Source organism: Toxotes jaculatrix, chromosome 9 (assembly GCF_017976425.1).
Source record: "Toxotes jaculatrix isolate fToxJac2 chromosome 9, fToxJac2.pri, whole genome shotgun sequence".
Taxonomy (NCBI): Eukaryota; Metazoa; Chordata; class Actinopteri; family Toxotidae; genus Toxotes; species Toxotes jaculatrix.
In genome coordinates, this window is record NC_054402.1 from 7905481 (window position 1) to 7928883 (window position 23403).

The following is a 23403-nucleotide window of genomic DNA, read 5'->3' on the forward strand; positions in this document are numbered from 1 at the left end:
ATGTGATTCCTTTAATTGTAAGTTACTTTGGATAAAAGCGTTTGCTACATGATTAAATGTAAATGTGATTTAAATTCAATAATGCATTTATTAAAGTTGAGCAATTCAAATTCAGATATAAATTATTCAAATTTATATATATACACAAGGGTGTGAGCATGCCTGCTTGAATGATAAAGCTTTGTTGATCAAAGACATCCTGATTTATTGTGTAGCTGTACTGACTGTACTGTTCTGGTGCAGAAGACCAGTGTTGTCAGTTTCAATGTTAAAAACACCATGTCCTTGTGGGGGAGGAAAAAACATTTTGCAGGATGATAAAATGGAATTCCTATCTAGGTTAAGTTAAACATGAGAGACACTGCACTGTTTTAGCTCCTTTCTAGAAACAGCTGATCCACTCTTTAAGGAATTTCACTGTGGCATTTGGTCAAGTTATGCTGCTCTTGACTTGATGGTTCTTGTTTCACATTTACATACATATCTATTTAATGTTTGCCTGAAAATCTGTTTTTGTCTGTTGTTAAGGACTTCCTCTTCACCATCGCTGGCGTCCACACAGGAACTCGTCACTCCCCAGTGGGAGTAAGACAGACATCATCATATTTTCTACTTCCACTTCTTTACCTCCTCATTTGCACGCAGGACAAGCATCAGAGAAGACGTGCAGTAGTTAAATGGTGGGAAGTCAATTGTTTGCTGTAGTGTGCTATATTACAATCCTCATATGTTTTGTACAAACTAGAGGTGGACCAGCAGTCTCATTTGGTATAACGCTGTAAATGGACAGGTGCTGTACTAACATGTAACTCTTGAGTTTTGGTTCATTATGTTGTGTTCAAGTTCAACATTCAAAATGAATTACATTCCAGATAAAGGGCATTTTCATCATTTAAAAGACAAAAGGTTTCATTTAGTTTTAGACAGTATATGACTTTTATTCATTACTGTGGCATGAGTGCAGTATCTGGAATTCCGTATCAGTGCATTTAATGGCAATTAAGTCATACAGGCTACAATGAAGTGACGCCAGAACAAAAAAGGCACTTCTGTGACCTATTTGTAACACAGAATTTATGAAAAAAACAAAGCCCTGTACAATTTATAACTCGATATAACTTTGTTAATTTAATAGATACTATTCTAAAGTTAGCACCACAGCTTACCAATGCACATATATACAGACACATGTAGCATTCAATATCATAATTGTCCTGTTGTTCAGTGATCACATTCCCTTCCAGGTCACTGGTAGAGTAATTGCGCTTAACATAATTTCCACAGGAAAGGGAAATTAATAAGCAGTAATAAATAAAGCAATAAATCCACAGATGTGAACAAAGGGTCATGTAGCACTAATACTGCAGAGTGGAGCCTGTCAATGACAGGTCCAAACATTCGCCCTGAGATGCAGACTAAGATCAGTTAATACTTCTTTGGCACGTGCTTCATTTATGCACTCCAAAAAAAGTCCATTCCCATAATCTCATGGAGGTTTGTTTTTCTATGGAAATGTTGATTTAATACGTAAGTAAAACAACCCCACCATCATACTGAAGACTCATTATGGAAGACTTTTGCTTTCAGATTCCTCAGGCTGCACTGCAGGTTGGAGCTGGTTTCTGACTGCAGGGCCTCGGAGAACTTGACATCATACGTATGGCTGACCTGGGACTTCCTCTTGATGGAGTTCTGGATGGTCTCTGAGGTGAAGTAGTAAACAATGGGATCGAAACAACAGTTGGATACAGCAATGCAGAGGGCTATCGGGTAGATGGTTCGGACCACAGACTCGACAGAGCAGCCTGTTAAAGTTCCGGTGCGGACCAGAGCATAGAAAACCAAGTTTACATTGTAAGGAATAAAGCAAAAACAAAATATAATGAGGTGAACAATTATCATGCGCAGGATCTTTGTTTTGTTCAGCTTCCCCCCACGACTGATGGTTTGGGGCCGACGCAGGGTTTGCAACACCATTATGGAACAACAAACATTGAGTAGCAGGGGGATAATGAAGCCCACAGTTTCTATGAATATTACCACCTTGGACAGGTGAGATTTCCACTGCTTGGAGGAGAAGTTCTCGAAACAGAAAGTAGCATTTGTCTTGTTGTTCTCTTGTGACGTGGTATCCAACATGAACCCTGTGGGGAGACTCCCTGACAGCACCAGCACCCATACAGCAGTACAGACTATCCTGGCATTGCGTTTAGTCCTCAGCGTCCTTGAACGAAAAGGATGCACAATGGCTAAAAAGCGGTCCACGCTAATGCAGGTGAGAAAGAGCATGCTGCCGTACATGTTGGTGTAGAACAATGAGACGGAGACCTTGCACAGCATGCTCCCAAAAGGCCAGTTCTGGTTGATGAAGTAGAAGACCCTCAGAGGCAGTGTGAAGACAAACAGCAGGTCAGACACGACCAAGTTCATCATGTAAGTCGTGGTCTCGTTCCTCAGCTTCAGAGAGCAGGTGAATATGTAAATGGCCACAACGTTGGTGATCAGTCCCACCACAAACACAATGCTGAAGACAGTGCTGTACAATGGGTATTTGAACCCATCGTTCTTATCACAGGTGGAGCTGTTTGCTGAGATATTTCCAACCAGTGCTAAGGTGAAACTGTTTGTTGAGAGGGTAGTGTTGTACATCCTGAAGGACAAAGAGTGGAGGGATCGGGGTGCTATTAGCTGTATAATGAAAGGGCTGCCCTGCACAACAAATCCACCATGAACGGAGAGAAAAGCAAAAAAAGGATGCGTTGAAAGTCATTCAGGGCACGAGCACAGATATTTCTTTCCAACACAATTGTCCATGTTAGAGAGGACTGCTGCACATGGGTGACATGATTCCCTCCCACGTCTTGATGTAGTAATTTTGGGGGTTATTTCATGTTGAAAAGACCCCTCCCAGAGGACAGCGATTTGGGCTGGTGTGTCCTCCCCTCCCCCTGCCTTATCTCTCAACCAAGCTGCACCCCACAAGTTGCAGACAGAGCTTTACTTACTCAGATAAATCAGCCATACAAATGTGTCCCCTTTTAACTCAGGAAGTCCACAACCACCACAAGCTGCTGCGTCCACAAAAGGAACGATGGCATATCCACATTCAGGTCTGTTAGAGAATGTCCTCATTGCATAATCCCTTCTCTTTGTCAAAACTAAGTCTTGTCCTTTTCAGGTCCACAGCAGAAAAGTTGTCTTCAGCTTTCCACTTCTCACAAAGTCTTGACCACAAACCACAAGGATTCTTCCCAGGAGCAGAGCTGGAGCTGGAATTGAGCTCCTAGTCTCTGTGTGTCACAACGTGAGTGTGTTTGACTGTTTGTCTTCAGGGTCTATTTCCTGCCCCCCCTCCCCTCTTCCTCTGTCCTACTAACTGGCTGAGTCACTCAGAATCCACTTCTCTGTCTCTCTCTCTCTCTACTTGTCTCTCCCTCTGCCAGCCTCAGGGGTTTTGCTCAGCACACACCATGCTCAGACAGAGTTCCTACTTCTCCTTTGTGCCTGTGTAGCAGACAGTTTTTGTACTTTGAGTGGATAGCAGCTGTGGTAACTCCTCCCACTGCCTCTAGCCCAACTCCTCCTACTCCTTTGTCTGCTCTTACAGTTGGAGAATCAACTAAAACAACACTCACTTTGTGAGGGAATTCATGAAGATTTTATAATGTGCTCAACAGATCTTCATGCTTGGATACACATTTAAAATACATGTTGTGAGACGTTCTAACTTGAGAAGCAAGTGAACGAAAGCTAATTTTAATTGAAAACTAAATGTAATATCACCAAAATTGGGCTTATTTTAAAGCAATTTTCCATATCAACTAAGCTGTAAAAATGTGCTACTGCAATTCATTTTTATATATTAATTAATTAATTAATTAAACTATGATGTGGTGAGAGAAAATCACAGGCATTAAAATGTATATTGTGTATTTTTGTGACTTCTCAAACCCATTATAACCCCTTGGAACCCCTGGAATTTAACTACATACATTTACACAGAAACTCTACTTTTGCAACCCCACTGCTCCTCAGTGGGGGAATATTGTACTTTTTTATTCCATCACATTTAGCAGCTCTAGTTACTCATCAAGTTGCATATCAAGCTATTACATAAAAAACTTAAGATGATCTTCTAAAATGCCATACATTGTTATAGGCTGTATCTGACTAATTATAGCCCAGTGATATAATACCTGGTAATATTATATTTGCAGGGCAGTTACTTTTACATTTGATGCTTAATGTACATTTTCCGCCCACTGTTTATGTGCTCAAATAACATTTTGAATGCAGGAAGCAGTATTTGTTAATTTGCTACAAATAGATGAGAAATAAATCAGAATATTTCTTTAACCACTGTACAACATAACAGAATTGAAAAATCATTTAAAAAAATCTAGTTAATCTTGTTATTTAAATAAACTGCTGTTTAATTTGTTTTTTTTCTTCATCAGCTTTACTGAGGACAGGAGGTCCCTCAAAGGTCCCTGAGAAGGTCACTAAAACCCTGCAACTGCCTGAGGTGACTGCATCCACAGGTTTGATGGGAGGTACAAGAACTGTCTCCTTGTTGTTGCCTCTTGTTGTTGACTGCCTGTGTGGGCAGCAGCTCTGCTAAAGAAGAACAGTGTTTTATTCTGAAAGGGACATTGGAAATGAGACAGAACAGAGCACTTTCTCTATTCAGTGGTTTTTCAGCTGCCCGTCAGTCCATGCCCACAGCTTTCTCGTCTCAGCGCTTTGTGAAAGTAGCATTCAAGTTCTCCTTTAATAGAAATGCTCAGCTTGGCAGTCAGTAAAAACACTGCGGCTTTTGTCGAGGTAGCTTAGCAGGGAGGAATGTGAAGTTTATAAATAATTAGTCTCAGACAACTTGACACGGCTCACTTCTTGATTGGCAGTGTGGTGAGTGAATACTGGAAATTGTTTCAGTCTATTTCTGGTCTATTAAGTGATTGTTACTATTTCAAATAGGAAGTACACTACCTGGTTGGGTTTCCCATCAGTTAACACATGCTTGCCTGGCAGATCAAACAAATGTTCTCTCTTTGTAGTTCACATTTGAATAAAATCTTGCAAAATGAGATAATTTGTTCAGCTGCTTTTTGATGGCTACAATAATATTTAACAGTTTGGAACTGACTCCAGTGGAACAAACGTGTGCTCTAGTTTAGTAACATGACACTAATCCAAAGATGGTTCATTTTGACTTCACAGAGTTACTTACATTAGTCAAACAAATGAAGGAAAATCTAGCAGAGAATCAAAGAGACAGTGGGTGTTTTATGGCCAGTGTGCCTCTCTTTGTCAGTCCACCGCAAAATAAACAACATCAAGGCTAGAGTGAAATGTTCAAGAAAATAGAAAAACCTGTACTATTGTCTTTGACTCGCAAAATAGTTCTATCCAGCACATAAAAACAAGCTCTTCACATGCAAGTATGTGGTTGCTAAACAAAAACATGTGCCTGAAAGCCCTGGACTGTTAAATTTCTCACAATACCAGGAAACAGTCTGGCACCCTCAAGGCCAAGACTGAAGGCTTTCAAATACAAGAGCAAAATGCATGCAAAAGATAGGAGGTGGCATAATGCTGTTGTGTAATGATCATCGATGGCAGTCACAAGTGTGGTCAGACAACAGGTACAGATCTGATGACAGCCTCAAACAAATCAAGAACAAAACAGGAGAGTTGCAACATGAATTCACCATTAACACTGAATGTTTGCACACAATATAGACTCAAACTTACTTAATAGTACTTATGGATTGTTTGTTTATTGCCTATTGTTTATGAATTTGTTGTGAGAGACAGAGCAGGTAAATTACACTTAGCTAGCTGCTTATATTGAACATATCCAGTGACAAATTCAATCAGCCTGGAGCACATTTAGGTCATGTGACCAATCCAGCTAAATAAATGTGGCACTTAATCCCACTTCTTCTAGGCCTATCTAAAACAACACATCCCTCAGCATCAAAACTTATCGTGTCATCGATCAGTGCTGCATGAAAAATGAGCAGCGCAAATGAAAACTGCTAAAGAAATGTCTACATTCTGGCTTTCTTGTGACTCAAAGGAGAATTATAACATTATTGTCTCCATCTTGGAAAGTTTACTTGCACCTACTGTTTAATTTATGACTAAATTTAAACTAAGATGGAGTCTTGATATTTGAAAAACACAAGCAAAGTCTGCTGTAGGTCTTTGAAGGACAGCGTGCTCCCCCACACTGCCTTATCAGCTTAAAGCTTTTGACTGCTTTGTAAGTCAAACACTCCCCACCCACAAAAACTTTTGGTACGTCCAACAACTGACTGATGGTGCAAACTGAAAAAAGCCCTTTTACTGCATGTCTTATCAACTCAACATAAACTGGTCTTAACAACTTTTTTTTTTTTAACTTGCCAATCTCTGCAGATCCAAAAGCCAAGAAGCTACATTCATCATGCAGTGTTACATGTAAGTAAATGGTCTGCTTAAAAGTCTTAAAAGTCTTAAAAGTCTTAAAAGTCTTCGGTTTCAGGCACAAACATGATCAGGGCCGTCCAGTTTCCAGGCACCACAAGCCCAAACATATTTCATTTTGCCACTTCACCGTTTTCATGTTTCACAGCCTACTGTAATCCTGAGTGCTGATATTTGCTGATACTTGTCAACAGGTGTCACAGATATTGGGGCTGGAAACTCCAAAAAACGATCAGATAGTAGCAGCCAGATCAGATCTGCTAAACGGATGTGGCGTTATCACTTTTCAGTAATCCAATACCAATGACCAGTGAAGCCAGCCACACAGAAGTTGCTCCACCCCACTCAATCTATATTTCAAATTTGTAATTAAGTATTTCGAAGTTGTAATTAAGTATTTTTACACTGTCATACTGCTGTTCTTGATTAAGTAATCAGTCAGAGTACTGCTTTAAAATCAATTCATAACATGTATTATATTTGTCACAGTGTAGTGGGGATTGTATGTGGCAGAGTGCCAGTTACTGTTTGCATCTGTGTGCACTTCCTCATTTTCATATAGAGCAGTTCTGTGTCAACTATGTTGAGTAATTTTGTGTCACAGTGTACCCATGTTCAGTCTTAGGCTTCCTCCAGATAACATTTTAATTTTGCATATTATAATATTAAAAAGTCCGTAACCCACAGAGAACCCCATTAGGGTGAAATTAAATGTATTTGTTCTATTTTGTTGTATAGTCTACTGTATTTGCGTAACATAAACTTATCATAAAAACTTAAAATTAAAAGCCAAAATAACCTGTAAGTAATTTCATGTTTTTACTCTTGCTTGCAGTATTGCAAGTGTTAAAGATGTCTCGGTTCCCCCAGCTAACTTAGTAGCTCAATCCCCAGAAAACCTTAAACCAAACAGCCTTCAATACTGTATATCACAGTGGGCGTTATCCTCAAAGCCAAACAGACACAAATTTAACATCATTTGTTTTGGGAGTAGACATTAGCTGGGACCGAGTAACTGAATTATCGTCTGTTAGCTGCTCTGGCTTTCATCACAGCATGCCCCAAACACACCATCTGTTAGGGCTCAGCACACTATGAAGCTTATAATTCTTAGTTTTACTTGAGACTGTATTAAAAAATAAAATCAGCAGCTTGACAGTGAACATTTGTCCCTGTTACTCTGACCACATCCTGTAACTCCCCAGAAAGAAATTCAGCTGAAAGATGTGACACCACATTCTGTAAGGTGCACATGAAGAAACAAAAGGTCATACTGGCAGAATATCAAGAGGTTCCTCTTGCAGGAAGACTCTGAAACCATCTCTGTTACACATCAGTTTGCAAACATGAGTAGGATTATGTTGTGTTGTACATTATCCCTGCAATATTTCTTTTATACGTGATTTTCCAAGTTTTATTTGCTTGCATTTCAGTTCCTGACACAAGTAGCATATTAATCCATTTCAAATGTTTCTCTGGTCGTCTTGAGCGGAAACGCATGCCTGTGTTAGAGCGACATTAATCTGCAGATAAGTGACAAAGTAAACTTTTGGTTAAAAAAAAAAAGTGTTACCAGAGTGAGGCAGGTGTGAAAACCACCACATGCACTCGGAGTACGGGTTCAGTACAGAAATGCCAGTGTGTGAAAACATATTTGAGTACTACACACTGATGTCATTTGGCTCACATTTGCTATTGGTAAAACACAGTTATCAGAGTTTGTGCTTTGTAACCCACAGCTATACAGTAGAGGCTGGATATTCTCTTTACAGTTTTACATTGAGTATATCTGTACAGTATATTAAGGCTGTGAATTATTTCACGACAGACCATCAATCACAGCAAAGACACATAGATGAAATTATACAGTCATTCACTTTAATATATTTTAGATTGTCAAATGTTAGTGCCACTGTCAGAAGTGTGCAGCATTTTCCATACAAAATAATAACACAGGCATGTTTTAGTAATTATCAAAATGTTTCAAAAAATACAATAATTGGCTTGTTAAAGTAAAAGCTTTTTCTTACATTCTACAGATTTAGGAATTTAATGTGGAATTATCTGGTAACTACATTTAAAATCCTTGTGGTCTTATACTGTATGAGACTTGGGCTATATTTAACACGGTCACTGTTGGCATTTACACTAAGCTAGCACTATTTAATTACCACAAGGTGCTACCAGGGGAGAGATATAAAGAAACGCTTGTAAAAAAGAATGAGAGGTTTTCTTCCAACATTTTAAAAATAAAAAAACAAACAAAAAAAAAACAAAACAACAATGAACAACCAAACTTTTGTAAACATAGCAAATTGCAATGAAACACAACTGTAAAATCAGCTGCATCCACAGTGTAACATCATCGACAGGCTACACAGGAACCAGTATGCTTGTGTAAGTCAGACACTGTTTCCAGCTGCACAGAGAGGATTAATCTGAAGACAAGTAAACACGCGGTAGGATCTTATCTGATCTTATCTGTCATAAAGTGTAACGAACTGCACATTTTTCTATCAGTCTTCTGACAGTGGCTAAAGACACTGTCAACATGAAAACGGCGCAAATCTAAGTCAATAAAAACAGTAACCCTAACTTTGGATGGCAAAGACGAATAACTACAATATAAAACAAAGTGGCAAAACGTGACACTGACTTAAACAAGAGAACAGATATGATCATGGGACTATGATTGTTCAGAAAAACAAGGAAACTTAAGTTGCAGTTTTGTAAAACAGAAGAAGAGCTTGCATGTTTTTTTCCTCACTAAACACTACTTCTCAATCCAGAATGTTTGAGAGTCAAGGCTTCAAAGAAAAGCAGCACAATGTGAAAGGTCAATTCATGGCTGACTTGTTTGTTGCTGATCACTTCCTGTCACCACTCATCAGACATCATGTACTACAGAACAATATACGCATTGATCATTTGTTTTACTTTCTGAGAAAGGGCAGTGTTCTAAAAAGAATTACTTACGTTTGATACCAAACCCGTGTACTGTGGTGAATTATTATTAGCATGCAGTTTTTCAGTTATAATATCCGAGTGGTTACTGCTGTGAGGAAAGCCCCTGCACCACATTTGTCTGGTGACAAGCTTGAGCAAACAAATCAGACGCCAAAATCAGCCAACCATATAGTCTGTAACACGAAGGTGACAAACAGACAACCACTGAAGCACATCTTTCTGTTCGGCCTCTGCGCTGTCTGCTTATGACTGTGCAAGTGGTGTATTTACCCCACCAAGCAACCAATGTGTTTGGGTGAGGTTTAGGGCAGTAATACAGAAGCATGAGTTAGAAGGTGAAACCTTAAACCACTGCCTCTCCAGTGTTTACATCCCCAGCGACAAGACTTTGAACTGGTGATCAGCCTCGTGTTTACTTTGGTCTAGGGTTGACTCTCGGTACTTCAGTGAGCTTAAACCTCATCATGTTGAATCCATCACCAGAGGGGCATTCCATAGTCAGTTTTTGAAGGCCCCGTAGCGGCTGGCTTTGCTAATGAAGTTCTTGAGCAGGTCGTGGTCCATGTCTGCAAAGGCCTGGGTCTGCGTGACAGCTGTTAGGTGGTTGACGCAAAACTTGAAGCAGAACTCCTCCAGGTCCTAAAAATGAAGAGGGCTGTCTGGTCAGTGCTGAGGAGTACAACTGACTAGCTACTGTGAAGGCACCCACCACCATGGTGTCTGACTGTGTGTCGGGGGGCTATAAGCTTACCCGTGCCTCATACTTGACAGCAGCAGAGAGCAGAGTGATGGCGTTCTCCTCAGAGATACCTCTTTTGATCGTTTCCTGGCACAACCTCTTCAGCCTCGTCTCTCGGTAGAATGTAGCCAAATCTAGCAACCCTGCACACACAAGAGCAACACACAAGTGAGTATGTTAAAGGCTTTTGTGCACTGGCTTCACTTCTAGAGTGTAAAGGACTGTGGTTATATCTCTGGGCTTACCAATAGCATCCTCTGGTGGCAGGTTAATAGTGTCTGTGTAGAGATACTCCAGAAAGGCTCTGTACACCAGGTATGAGAACTGGTGGATTTCTATGGCGTCCTCGTCTGTTTCGTTCAGCAGTGCACGGAAATGCTCACATCTGGAGAGGGAAGGAAAGGAGCTGACGTTTCCTGTGACATACCTTGAGCCTACGTATTGCAAGTTGTGCCTATTTCACCCTACTGATGCTTTGCACATCATGCAATACGCCGCTTCCCAAGAAATCAAATCAAGGTTTGCATTCATTTGTTGTCGGAGATATAATTATCATTGTGAGGCAAAGCAGTGCAGTCTGCAAATTGTAGAAAAAGTATATAGAAACAGCTATCAGCTAAACTGAAAAAACACATTCTACAAGTTTGTGTAGTGTTAACTCTAGACTTGCTGTTCCAGCAAACATATCATTTGCATGTGATTTTGCCAGAACAGACGATTTTTTTTTTTGCCGTTGCATATTCGTGTGAACATGTGCACTAAGGCTGATGTCGCAGACAGTCTGGCTCCTTCCTACTGACAGTGCAAAAGAGCAAGTGACTGGAATGCTGATACTTAGTGTCCAAGTGTGGCTATAAAAAGAAAAACGGGAAACACTAGGTCTCTGTCTTTGCTTCCCCATGACATGAACAGGAAAGATGAGGAAACACTGTTTAACACATGGCATTTAAACACAGGAAACATAGCATACATACGTTGTTGTACATATGTTAAATGTTAAAAGCAAAGCTGAAAAGAGCTCAGCAGCCCCACATGAGCACTGATAAATATTTTAAAACGTAAATATTAAGTTCCAAAAACTAATTATAAAACTACTCATACTAACCAAGTAGCACAAGTTCACATTTTCACTTGTTGGGTCTTTGTTTTCTGTACCTGATTTTCAGCAGGGCCTTGTGAACATGGATACACTTCCCATCAACCAAGAACTTCAGGTCTGAAATCTCTGGGCTGTCAAACTCCTTTTTCAGAGACTGGGCCACCGTCAAGTAGTCATCGCCATCTGATGAAAACAAAGGAAGCAAGTTTTTCCACTGTATTTCAAAGCAAAGATATAGCACCTGTCTACAGGGCAAGCAAATACATTCTTTTATTGAAATCCCAGAAATTACCGTTTTAAATGATACCTTTAGACCCTCCAGATATGTAAAAAGTATATTCTATAGAATCACAAATCTAATTGGAATCACTATTTGTTCTTCAAACAGATAAACAGATATCCCTAACCCTTATGAGATGATTTCAGAGGCTTATTAGTTAAAGAGAATTTTCAGAGGGATGTCATTAACTTTACAAAATGGAGCATACACAGAAAATAAGATCTCAAAGATAAGATAAGATAAGATAAAAGGCATGATGCCAAATGGTTAAAGCAAAAATTCATTGATTATTGAAGATATTTGAGTTCTGGGGCTCTTCTTCAGTTTTAGGAATCTTTATATTCTTACACCACACTCACCTACTGAGAGGAGGTGCCATGTGACTGCCGGTGTGGCGAAGCATGCAAACACATCATCTGTGGTGCTGAAGTGGGTGAGGTGGGGGCTGGCCACGGCTTGACCTCGACACTGACCCCACATCAGAACCTGCCCGCTCTGGGTCTTGGCAGCTGACGTGTGGCTGGTGTGACATGCAGCCACCTCCACCATCCTAGTGACAAGAACAGAATTTATACCTTGAAGTGTTATTACCACACAGCCTGCTTATGCAGGTTGTACGTTGAATTATGTCAAATATGTCGAGTATAGAGGCAAAGAGGGCATTTTAATTATAGACAAAAAGAAGCAGATTTCCACAGTGATCACCAACCAAACTCTTGTTACTCCATGATGTTTAACCATATATGCCTTTGAATCACTAAGTAACTAATGGACAGTTTTTTTAAACTGTTCTCACTGGATGTTGTCGTGCAGCCTGTAATGCAGTGACCTGTTATGCTGGCAGAAAGGTGTCACTGCTTTAGTCAGTAGGGGTAAAAAAAAAAAAAAAAAAGTACTAACCTCTCCTTGTCTGTGTTTATTTGAGTGGGAAGAGCTTGGTTACTCTTATTGCCTGTTCCCAGCTGCCCATATGAATTGGCTCCCCAGGCATAAACAAACCCCTCATCTGTAAGTGCCAATGTATGTGCATATCCACAGGCAACCTGTGCATGGAAGGAAGAGTGTAATTAAACTGAATGTTAACCGAAATAAATAATGGAAAACAGAGCTTCCTAAGAATTCTCTCTCTCTAGGCTCTTACCTGGACGATGTTGACACCTTGGAGAGCAGCGATCCTGCACGGTGTCTGCTGATTTCCATTGTTGCCCAAACCTAGCTGTCCGTTGCAATTGTAGCCCCAACCATAGATCTACAAACAAGGGACAAATTCAGATGATGCACACACTATGTCAAGGCTTTGTTAGGGGATGTTTAATATTTTTGGTTAATCGGTTTCAGCTTTTACTAACTTTTATATATATATACATTTTAAATATATCAGTAGCTCATTTGCATTTTCTCAATTTTTTTTCTCTTCACTTTCTTTTAGTGGATATATGTACATTCTGTACGTTTTCATCAGCCAACCCCCTTCAAAAACAGTTGAGGGCTGCTGACTGCCAAAAAGTTGACATACTGAGAGCTGATTCACTTATTCATGTTAACATCTGCAGATTAATGTGACCCATTACCTCTCCATTGTCCAGCACAGCCATAGAGCACAGCTGACCACAGGCTATGTTAACCACCACTTTGTTCTGCAGGCAGCTGCTGACCCGGCGTGGGGTCGGCTGGTTGGCAGTAGACCCAGAGCCGACTTGGCCGGAGTTGTTATAACCCCATGCATACACCTGGACACAGAGATAAAATTACCACTTTCCAAAGAAGTACACAGATAAAGCAGGAAGAAACTAAAGTAAGGACACGACTTAAATAAATTACCTCTCCATCAGTTGTGAGGGCGATAGTGTGGTGGGAACCACAGGCCACCTCTGTCACTCTCTTGCTAAGGAGGTTGGTGGACACCAGGGCAGGGGTCAGACCGTGGTTGGTGGTCCCATTCCCGAGTTGGCTGTAGCCATTATGGCCCCAAGCAAACACCTCTCCATCTACACAGCAGCAGGCAAACTCTTACTCATGTTGTCACAGTGGTTAATATTTTACGACACAGATAAGAAGCAGTCGACCTTACATCATTTACAGAACAAGCTTACTCTCATTAGAAATAACAAGTGCTGGAAATTTTCTTAAACTGGCTTTTATAAAACTGATGACTTCAATGTATTTGCAGAAAAGCAATCATCTGAACTTTTGAACTATTATATATTAATATAAAGCGGGATCCAAATATTCCCCTTGGGACAAGTAAGTGTTTTCTGTGCTGATTACCTGCAGTGGCAATGACCACATGCGGTCCTGTTCCATAGCTTAGGGACACGATCTTCTTTCCACACAGGACATCAATCCTGCGTGGTTCAATCGTGCTTTGAAGATCTCCGAGCCCTAAACATCCACTGCAGTTGGTGCCCAGAGCAAAGACCTACAAATAAAAAACATCACTGCTGCTGAGATGCTTCTACTATTATTAAATGATACATAAATGTGACATTCTAGTGTTTACTGATATATACTGATAACCCAGTACATATTTGGTTGGTTGACATACTGAGAGGACACTAAGATAGCAAGATACACTGGTTGGATTATAATAAAGGATTAATGAAATGGAAAAATGTGAAAAACTATTTCACAGTCTTCAGAAATATTCTCACTATCATTTAATTTCTCTATTAGTTTTCATCGAATGTCTGTAAAGTCTCTAAAATGTCAGAAAATGGAGAAAAATGTCCCTCGTGACTTTCCAGTGCCAGTGCAGAGATTTTGACAATTCATTTTGTGTCAGGTGATTAACTGATTAATGGACTAATCATTTCAGCACTATTCACAGCCAAATTAAACTACATCTGTAGCCAAACTGTAATATTTTGCGAGATTCTGTTATCAGAAGTACTCAGTAGCATCTGAAGTGAAATGCACCAAAATACATTTTTAAACCACAATAAACTGCTCTGAGACATAAAGTGTTTGGGCTGCAGGGACAAACAAATGAGCAAGGGTGGAAAGATGAGACACGCTCTACACCTTTCCACGGGATAAAAATGGAGCTTGCTAGGGTATTAGGCCTGTATGGCTAAAGATAGCCTCATTCTATCTGCTTATCCCTGTGCCTGGAACTGCACCTTGCATCAAACAGAGTGCAAGAGGCCTGCAGCATTTTTCTATCCACTTCTAAACAGAAAATAATCAAAGCGGTATTATGAAAGGAGACTAAGTCTATCGAGCCTTGCAACACATTTTAATGTAAAGAAAAGGATTTAAGTAGCTTTGCTCAAATCCCAAGTGTTACCTCATCATTAACTGTGACATAGAGGGCTTCATTTGCAGCACTGCCAAAGACACAAGCCTGCCGGATAAGCCGTAGTTCCTCAGGAGGAAGGAGTGCAAATACTGGCCACTTCCCAACGTCCAGCATACTACTCAGCTGTGAAATTAGGAGAAAATACAATTAAACAGATGTGAATATGAGTCATCCAGATATTCTGATTTGAAAATACAAATGTACAAAAGCTGGAAGTGTGTGAACAGGCCTTGGCGGAAAGATTAGAATCGAAATCTGCCAAAACTGTTGTATTGTGTGTTGACTGCATTTATTCCAAGATTTCCTTTAATGTGCATGTTCACTAAGAAGTATACTTTGGGTATTCTTTGAAAGAATGAACTGATTCATACAGACAAGCACTGAGTCCCAGTCAAGCAGAAATATGTTGAAGTTGTTGTGTTAAAGCCATTCTTGTTAATAAATCCTTGACTGAATTACAAAAAAACAAACCAAAAAAAAAACCCTCTCGTTTTTATAACACAGTTATTAAACAAATGTTTATTAAACAAATCCTACCAAAAGAAGGTCAGACTGCTGAATGAAAAAAGAAAGAGACATATTGGAAATTGTGTATTGTCCAGCCTGTAGCACCACATGCATAAAGTAAAAAACTGAGTGGATAAATTATCAACTAGGTTTTCCATATCTCAGAGGTGCCCAGGGGGCACAGACAGCAACTGGGCACTGAGCCCAGTTTTGCAGACAGATTAAAACATGTATGCCTGTTGACTGAGGTAAACCTGAGGAAGTGAAGTTTAGGTTGTGTTATCTCTACATTTTTTCTTTCCTCTACCATAGATAAAGCCATGACAGAAGCTGAACCATATGTAAAGAACGCAACTTTTCTTTTTAATTTACACCATGATGTTCTCGGGGTGGTACAACCAGACCACATAAATGGTTTTGAAATACGCTGTCTGGGCCTCTGTGTTTATTGGAGATCATTCATCAGCTTGGCTCAGTTTTTTTTTCCCAAGTTCAATACGTGTTCATAAAACCTGCTCGTCTCTTTGTGTAGTTGCCTTCTTCCAAACTCCTATTAGACGATGTAAGCAAACAAAAAACAAAAACATAGTTAATATAACTAACATTATGCAGCAATGCTCGGCTTAATTAGAAGCAACAGGCACGCGTCTTTATCAAAACTAACGAATTCAAAAGTCACAAAATGCTCTGAAAATTACTTGCTTTATCTAAGTTTCAGTTGCATCTGACAAAACCGCAGCGATCGTATCTCAGAGAGCGATACTGCGTGAAGTTGCACCCCCATCTCACCCCTCCCCAGCCATACACAGCTTCTGTGAGATGATCAACACTTCAAATCGAAAAAATGCAGAAGAGGATTCAAACATACGATACAAAAAAAAGCGCTAGGCATGTGGCGGAGTATGACTTGCAGCCTTGGTTTACAAGCTAACAACATGAGAGTTAATGCGTTATTACCGTTAGCGGCAACTGTCCGCTATAACATTAATATCCAACAAAAACAAAAAAAACTAATAAAAGCTAATTAGTGTATATTATTGCTGCTGGGGACCGCCGATGGATCTAACTGTTGACATTACCTTGCTGTTGTTCTAGCTAGTGTTTAGTCCGCGATGTTGTTTTCTAATCGTCAGTGACATCGAAAAATTGTGAGACAACATATTTGGCGAATCAGGTTGCTGATGAAATCATCTCGGCAGTCTGATATGCTATAAAACTTCACATCATTCGCTGTGGTTGCACCTTGTTATAGTTAGCTTTAATCGCTACACCACCGACTGAAAAAAAAAATACACCACCTCCTTACTTCCTGTAGTTAGATGGTGCGTTCAGGAGAGGTCGGGGCTTGGAGCTTCCAATGTTTGTCTTTTCTTATTTGTTTTTTTCTTATTTATTACTTATTTCTATGCCTTCTATGCCTGGACTCTTCTTACTGAAAACTGCACAGAACAACAAAAGCAAATGTTAAGCGGGAGAAATAAGACACATGCAGAAAGCAGCTTTTATCAGTCTGTCTTAAAGGATTTTTATTTATTTTATTATATTTTATTTTATTTTATTTTACTTTTTTTTTTTTATCTTTTGTGTTTTTATCTTTTATGTTTTGTGGATGGGGACTTCTTTTCACGTTGAATCTCACTGACTGTTGTGGTTGAAGCAATATGGTACTTCATAAAGTCCAGCAGGTGGAGCAGTGGAGAACCTAGTCTTAGCCTAGTAACGTCGATGCGTTACACATGAGCATGTTTGACAGACGCTTATTTCACATGCTCACATTGTATTTGAAAAGAAAATAATATATATCGATAAGTATCATTTATGCCTTTGAAAAATTATGAAAAATTGTGAGTAAAGATTTCAAATACATTTCAATTTCATGTGCCCCTTTTGATGGATACATAAGGGTTCAATATATTGCAGGCAGAACTATTAGAAGTGTGTGTGTGTGTGTGTGTGTGTGCGTGCGTGCGTGTGTACTCATGTTTGTTTCCTGTTTCCTGTCCACATAATTGTGCATGTATGAATTATTTTTAACTAAAGGATGTAATGCTGAGGAGCTTCACACAACAAAGAAATGCTGTACCGGATTTGCTTAAAATTAAGTACTGTGGTACTGGATTATGATTTATGCATCACTTGTGATGTTACCTGTCAAAACTTAGTATCCTTAGACATGAAACATGTCTTAACTGTACATAGAAAATATCTATACTTATACTCGCTTACTAATACACTCACAATTGTGACAGTGACAGACACATTACCAAAGTGCAAAAAGATTCTTGAGACTTTGAGAATTTGATGGGAATATTTTATTTAATTTAAAATGCAATGTAAAGGACATTGACAGTTTACTTATTGGTACTTAATGCAATTCTATTTCCCTACAGGGCACACCGTAAATATGAATGAACAGCACCAATACTACTTTTGAGGCTGTTAAGGTGGACCGAAAATTGCCATTTAGAAGCTGGCTACGCTTCAGCAGTATGTCGGTGCATTTATCGCTCGGCAGAGGAAGACTAAGTTTGGACTTCAGTGAATCATAGCGGTTTTCTCGCATCACCACGTAGTACACACATTTCTCTGTGACTGACTTGATGGGCGAACCGATCACAGACACGTCAACCTTAAGGTTATCCTTACAGTCATGAAAATGTGGGAAGACATTAAGCTCATTACAGCTGTAGCATAAATCGACGGCGTCCGCGATACAAACCAAATTAAACTAATGTTACAATATTAGAAATATTTATCTTCGCTATCTTGGAATTTGGGATTCGTCATGATTTGCTGTAATACGCATGCGCACAGAGCCCAGTAAGCGATGGCGAAATTCCTGCCTTTCATGCGAGGAGCAGGGTTTGATGGAAAGTTATCTCGATAAAATTGGCAATTAGGCTAACATTATCGACACTTAGCATCGTCGCTGTCGCTCGCTAGCTACTTCTATTTGTTTTAGGTGCAGTTAAAACAAGCGATCGTCGTCCATATTACGAGAAAAGCACACCTTCATCTCGCTAACCACTAGCTGCGTAGCATTAGGTAGCTAACGCTAGCATGTCACATTTTGCCTTGCCCTGTGTTTATCTAGGTAGCTAGCTAGTTGTCCGTCTCAGGTGTTGCAGAAAGTAGCAGGTCGTCGGAGCTCGCTGACGTTAAACATTTGGGGAAGAGCTGCAGAGGAATCATCACTGTGCATCGGCGTGTCAGTCAAGACTGCTGCTGCTGTGCCGACTGACTGAGTGAGTAACGTTAGCTACGCTATTGATAATAACTCACTTGTGTTGCTGATAGTCTGCTGTGTATAAATTGTGTCTCTTAAGGGGACTCGAAATAAATGTTAAGGTTATCGTTTGTTAATGAGCCTGTCTGCAGTGTAATACTGCAGTTAGATAAGGCACAGCCATGACATAACGCTAAGCACACACACCTGTAGCTAGAGTAAACAATTGTCTTGGCTGCAAGGTAGCTAACCTAGTTAACTTAGCCATGGTATGTAAGGGACATTACCGAACATTGACTTTATTATTAATGGCGTGGTATCTTATTGACAGACTTGACGGCAATGATGTTAAGTAACAGGGTTAGCTAAGTGGGCAACGATAAGGCTGAGTCAGATACATGCACTAAATGGATAGCCAGCTGTTACATTGTGTGAAGCTGACTGGCACAGGAAAACTTTTCTCCAGGTGTTCCAGCTGAAACCTCGCATTTAAGTGTTGGATACATTCATTCATTTATTTATTTACAATCAAACAAACAAACAAACTGATGGCTAAATGTTCCAACTCATTCTACACTTGAGCCCTTATTTTTCCTCACCACGCTCATGATTATGTGTATGCTTTTGTCTAGTTCTTAACAATGAGAAATAAGCAGAAGTGTTGACCGGACTGAGTAGACTATTATTCTAACCATTCAGGGTGTTTTCCGTTTCACCAAAACTGTAACCGAGAAACAGCTGTTGTGTCCTTATCGACTGCTCTCTTAGCCACAGTCAAATTATGTAAAATCAGGGTAACAGACATCAGTAACAGATGTTGCAGCAATTTCGATCTAGAAGTAATGTTTATTGCGCTGTAACGGGAGAGGCTGTGCACATGCTTTAGTGTAATGCAACTGCAAAGGGAGTTTAATACCAGAGTCAGCTGGTGTTTTTCAGTGGTTTTTAATAGGAAGCTGTGGTGATTTATGGTTATTTATCAATAGCTTTCATAGCCACATAGTTCTCTAGAGGTGGCATAGGAGTAAAGAATTGAAAGTACCAATGTGGCGTTCTCAAATTTCATCGCAGGTATCATGGCACTCATGCAGCATCCACAGGTCACTCCACGTATTTAATAACTGCGGTGTACAAAACACTTTTAAATCACCCATTCACCCTCATAAAATGACATCATATTTGGATGATGAACTCTAAAATCTGTATTTCCAATGTGAGAATAGAGTTCCACTTTGGGCTTTACCAAGTGTGTGAAAGGTGGATGGTCAGGGGAAAATGGAAAGATGTGCCTGTGATCAGGGATCCCCCTTTGTTAGTTCTCCTTTCACTGACCCCTAGGTGGATGTTGTTGGATGTTGGATGAGTGTTCTTAGTAAACAATTTTGACAGTATACATGGATCTACTTGAAATTGGCTTAGGGTAAAATACCAAGTGATTGCAGTGATTGACCTGGAGGCCTAATAACCACAGACAGAGCCTGCCATCATCCAAAGCTTGCTAGTAATACTAGGCTAATCTCATGCCAGTCCTCTGCTGCAGCAATAGTTCCCTCAAATCCAGTTCATTGACCATCACGCTGTAAACTGACTTTGTTGTTTAAGCTTAAGGAGGGGAGGGGCTAAAGCTAACAGATAAGCCAGATCACTGTCAGGTATAGGGGCGCATGCGCTAGATTGTAATTAGGTTCAAGGACGCATGTTACAATTCTCTCATAGTGTTGTGTTACATTTGACTGAATATTTGTGAAACGTGATCCTTTTACAATATTTTTTCACAAGTGGTAGGGCTTCAGTGTGGCTCTTTACCTTTTAAGTCTTATTTCATTGCAATGTCTTGAAAGGAGCTGCATCGTCTCTGGATACCCTCATAGGGTTTGAGCTTATGTGTAATCCCTCTTGGTTGAGCTGCATTTGTTGATTGCTTGAATTTAGTAGACATAATCAACCGTCATGGCTAGCTTTTGGACATTTGTGTTATGTGAAGGATGTGAAAACGCTAGCAAGAATAACACTTTGATTTATTGTTGTTAACACACTAACTTCGTGTGTATTACCTCTGAGAGGACACATTTCCTGATGTTTACTGATAGACTCTTCCTCTGTAGTGGACTGTTACACACAAGCTTCTTTTTCAGTATATCTTGGTTCATAGCTTGTAGAGTAGACAAATATCAAACAGGAGTAACTGACAGCATAGATTCCCACGACAGCACAAATGGGAGTTTCCAATGACTTTTATCTGCATGGCATGTTTATATCCTATAAAAGAAAATAGATGAACTCTCTCTCTCTGATCTTTGATCAGGACTGTAACAGCAGGTCTAACCTGGCTGTTCTCTGATGCCAGCAGAAAATATGTTTCAGAGTAAGCTAGTGGGCAGCTGTGCCAGAATATGCTGCCAGTGCATGACTAGCAGTGGAAAACAATGGATCTGTTTGGAAATTAATTAGGATGTGCGTCAAATTCTCACCCAGTTCGATTCAGCTTGTCACTGTGTCCTCACTGGAAACAAATGTGCATTTAGAGTTTATTTGCTTCATGGCTGATGTCTTGTATACTAGAGGAGTCATCATTTTAAATCACTAAATATAGACCAATACCATAAAATGAAAAAAAATCCATAGGGATAGCAGATGTGTGTGCGCTATGTGTGTCCCCATTTCCTAAAAATCTTTGTTTTTTCATTCAATTCAAAAATGCATGCAGCATATTTAGAAAATGATTAAGATGTATGATAGTCGTTGATCGTAATTTGTACAAATACCCACATCCATCCATCCTTCATCTAACCATTTTTTTCAAACATCCTGGCTACATACTTGGCTAAATCTCATACCCAGAAAGAATAAGAATCCACAGAACTTTTGAATTTTTACCTATATTAAACAAAATATATGCAGAAAAAGATAAAAAAAAAAAAACTCTTTCATGGTATTCACAGTAAACATAATCGTAATTTTAACAAACATGCAGCAGCACACATTTTTTTGTCTAGTTAATGTAAATATTAAACAAATATAGTTGGTCATATAGTCATAATGTACGCTAGGAGAGTAATGCTAGTAAATGTAATGCTGTAGGGTAAATGTAGTTCTCAGCACAGGTTTAATGACAAGAGAAGACAAGACTGCAAACCTTTGTGGTGTACTTTGTGCATTTCCACTGATTGCTGTGTCTTTGTTGCAGGAGTACCTCTTCAGTGGTGTGAATGAGGGAGACATGGCAGACCACACCCCACCTCTGGAGTCCGGCCAGCTTCTCAGCCCTGAACTCCCAATCCTGGCTTCACCACCTCCCCCAGCCATGGTCAACGGGGATGGCCCCCAGCAGGTACAGTCAGACCTCTCTGCCCTCATGTATCTCTGCTATAAGTCACACTTGCTGCATCAAGTATGTTGTGCTCAAATGGACTTTTAGCAATCTGCCTCATAATTACAGTTGAGGGGGTTTGTTCTAAGTGGCACCTCTGGCTTATTTAGTCTGTTGTTGACCTTCAGTGTGCAGTAGTTTAACCGTTGTGTGATCGACTCCATGTACCTAAGCCTATTATAAGGCATAACAGTCAGATATCAGAAGTATTTGTGCAGTTGTGTGCATAACACTTGACCACTTTGCAAAGCCAGGAATATTGATGCCTGAGAATCCTACTCCATTCGTGGACGTAATCAGTCAAATTGAGAAATTTTAGGGGCGTCACTTAAAGCACTTGAGCACGTACTTTACAAGTAACAGTAACACCAGAGGCTCTGACAAAGCATGTGGTTTGACCAGAACCAGCAGGGAAACACTAATTTTGATATTCAGCCTGATATGCAGTCCAGCAGAGGCTGGGGTCAGGGTTATGTGTAGGCAATAATAAATGCAAAAGGTGCAGATCACTGCATGCAGAGTGGTGTGATATGACGACTACAGAAAAATGGGACCTTACTTTGTGAACTAAAGTTTTCTTTTTCTTCTTTAATTTTGTAATATTTAATTTATTTTATATTTACGTTTTGCCTTACTACAGTAGTGGAAGAGTCAAGATTACAATATCTCAAACCCAGCTGTATTTTCAAGAAAATTCCTTTCACTCTGTTGTGTTGCTATTAACTCAATCTGATTTAGTGTCATAACTGCAGAACGGTTTTCTGATACATTTACATTGACAGCAGCATACAGTTTCTACCACTCCTGAAACCCAAAGTGTTCGGTGGCTTGTTTCAGTTGCTCACGGAGCATATTTCATAGGCAACAGGTGCTTGTTAGTTATGAACTATATATCTCTCAGTTTTGATAGCAACCTTTGCTGAATGGGTACAGGATATAGGATGATATCCCCCTTCGTCTCTTGTCAGTATCAGAGTGAGACTGAGTGGCCCTGACGAGCCTGGGTGATTTCCCTGTCATTTTGATGGTCATCAGTTCGATTTGCTTAAGTTTCCGTGAGCTTCCTGGGGGATTGCATGGAACCCACTGTGATATCTTTTCTGCCATTTCCTAATCTTGTGCACTCTATCCAGATAAGACTTGCTCATATTAGCACTGCCCTATAACTTGCCTTTCCATCCATCTTGTCATTTTCCACAGTGGAAAATCCCACACCTGAATCAGGCTTTGTTCACATAGAGATCAAATTTTGCTGGTTGTGTTGGACTGTGAGGGCGTTGTTCTCATGGAATTCAGTTACCTTACCACCTCCCACAAAGGTTACCTGATTATCTGAACATGTCCCATGTCAGTGTTTACAGTGTTTTATAAGAGCTAGAGGAATAAAAGGTGGCTGCTCCTTCCTGGATTACAACATTACCACCCTGCTGTTCAGACCAATTTGAG

The 23403-nt window shown here is 39.9% G+C and overlaps 3 protein-coding genes and 1 long non-coding RNA gene across 4 annotated transcripts in view; 2 read left to right on the forward strand and 2 right to left on the reverse strand.

Moving 5' to 3' along the window:
- Positions 1-912: 912 nt before the first annotated feature.
- On the reverse strand, positions 913-3495 carry lpar6a (lysophosphatidic acid receptor 6a). The gene has a single exon (XM_041047163.1). It carries the CDS (start codon positions 2647-2649, stop codon positions 1549-1551), a length of 1101 nt encoding a protein of 366 aa, XP_040903097.1. The 5' UTR covers positions 2650-3495; the 3' UTR covers positions 913-1548.
- Positions 3496-4708: 1213 nt separating this feature from the next.
- On the forward strand, positions 4709-12429 carry LOC121187142. The gene is made up of 3 exons (XR_005894576.1): positions 4709-4908; positions 6424-6465; positions 11344-12429. It is a non-coding gene; the product is annotated as an uncharacterized LOC121187142 (long non-coding RNA).
- Positions 8328-16627, reverse strand: rcbtb2 (regulator of chromosome condensation (RCC1) and BTB (POZ) domain containing protein 2). The gene is made up of 12 exons (XM_041046271.1): positions 16441-16627; positions 14843-14977; positions 13825-13975; positions 13378-13544; positions 13128-13286; positions 12698-12805; positions 12457-12599; positions 11916-12106; positions 11333-11459; positions 10423-10562; positions 10190-10320; positions 8328-10077 (listed from the first exon to the last, which is right to left on the reverse strand). Exons 2-12 carry the CDS (start codon positions 14966-14968, stop codon positions 9937-9939), a joined length of 1584 nt encoding a protein of 527 aa, XP_040902205.1. The 5' UTR covers positions 14969-14977; positions 16441-16627; the 3' UTR covers positions 8328-9936.
- A 1561-nt stretch (positions 16628-18188) lies between these two features.
- fndc3a (fibronectin type III domain containing 3A) overlaps positions 18189-23403 on the forward strand; it is a 40514-nt gene continuing 35299 nt past the window's right edge. The window contains exons 1-2 of the mRNA XM_041046021.1: positions 18189-18606; positions 21775-21918. Of these exons, the coding sequence (XP_040901955.1) occupies positions 21808-21918 (111 nt within the window). The 5' untranslated portion in view covers positions 18189-18606; positions 21775-21807. The remainder of the gene's footprint in view (positions 18607-21774; positions 21919-23403) is intronic.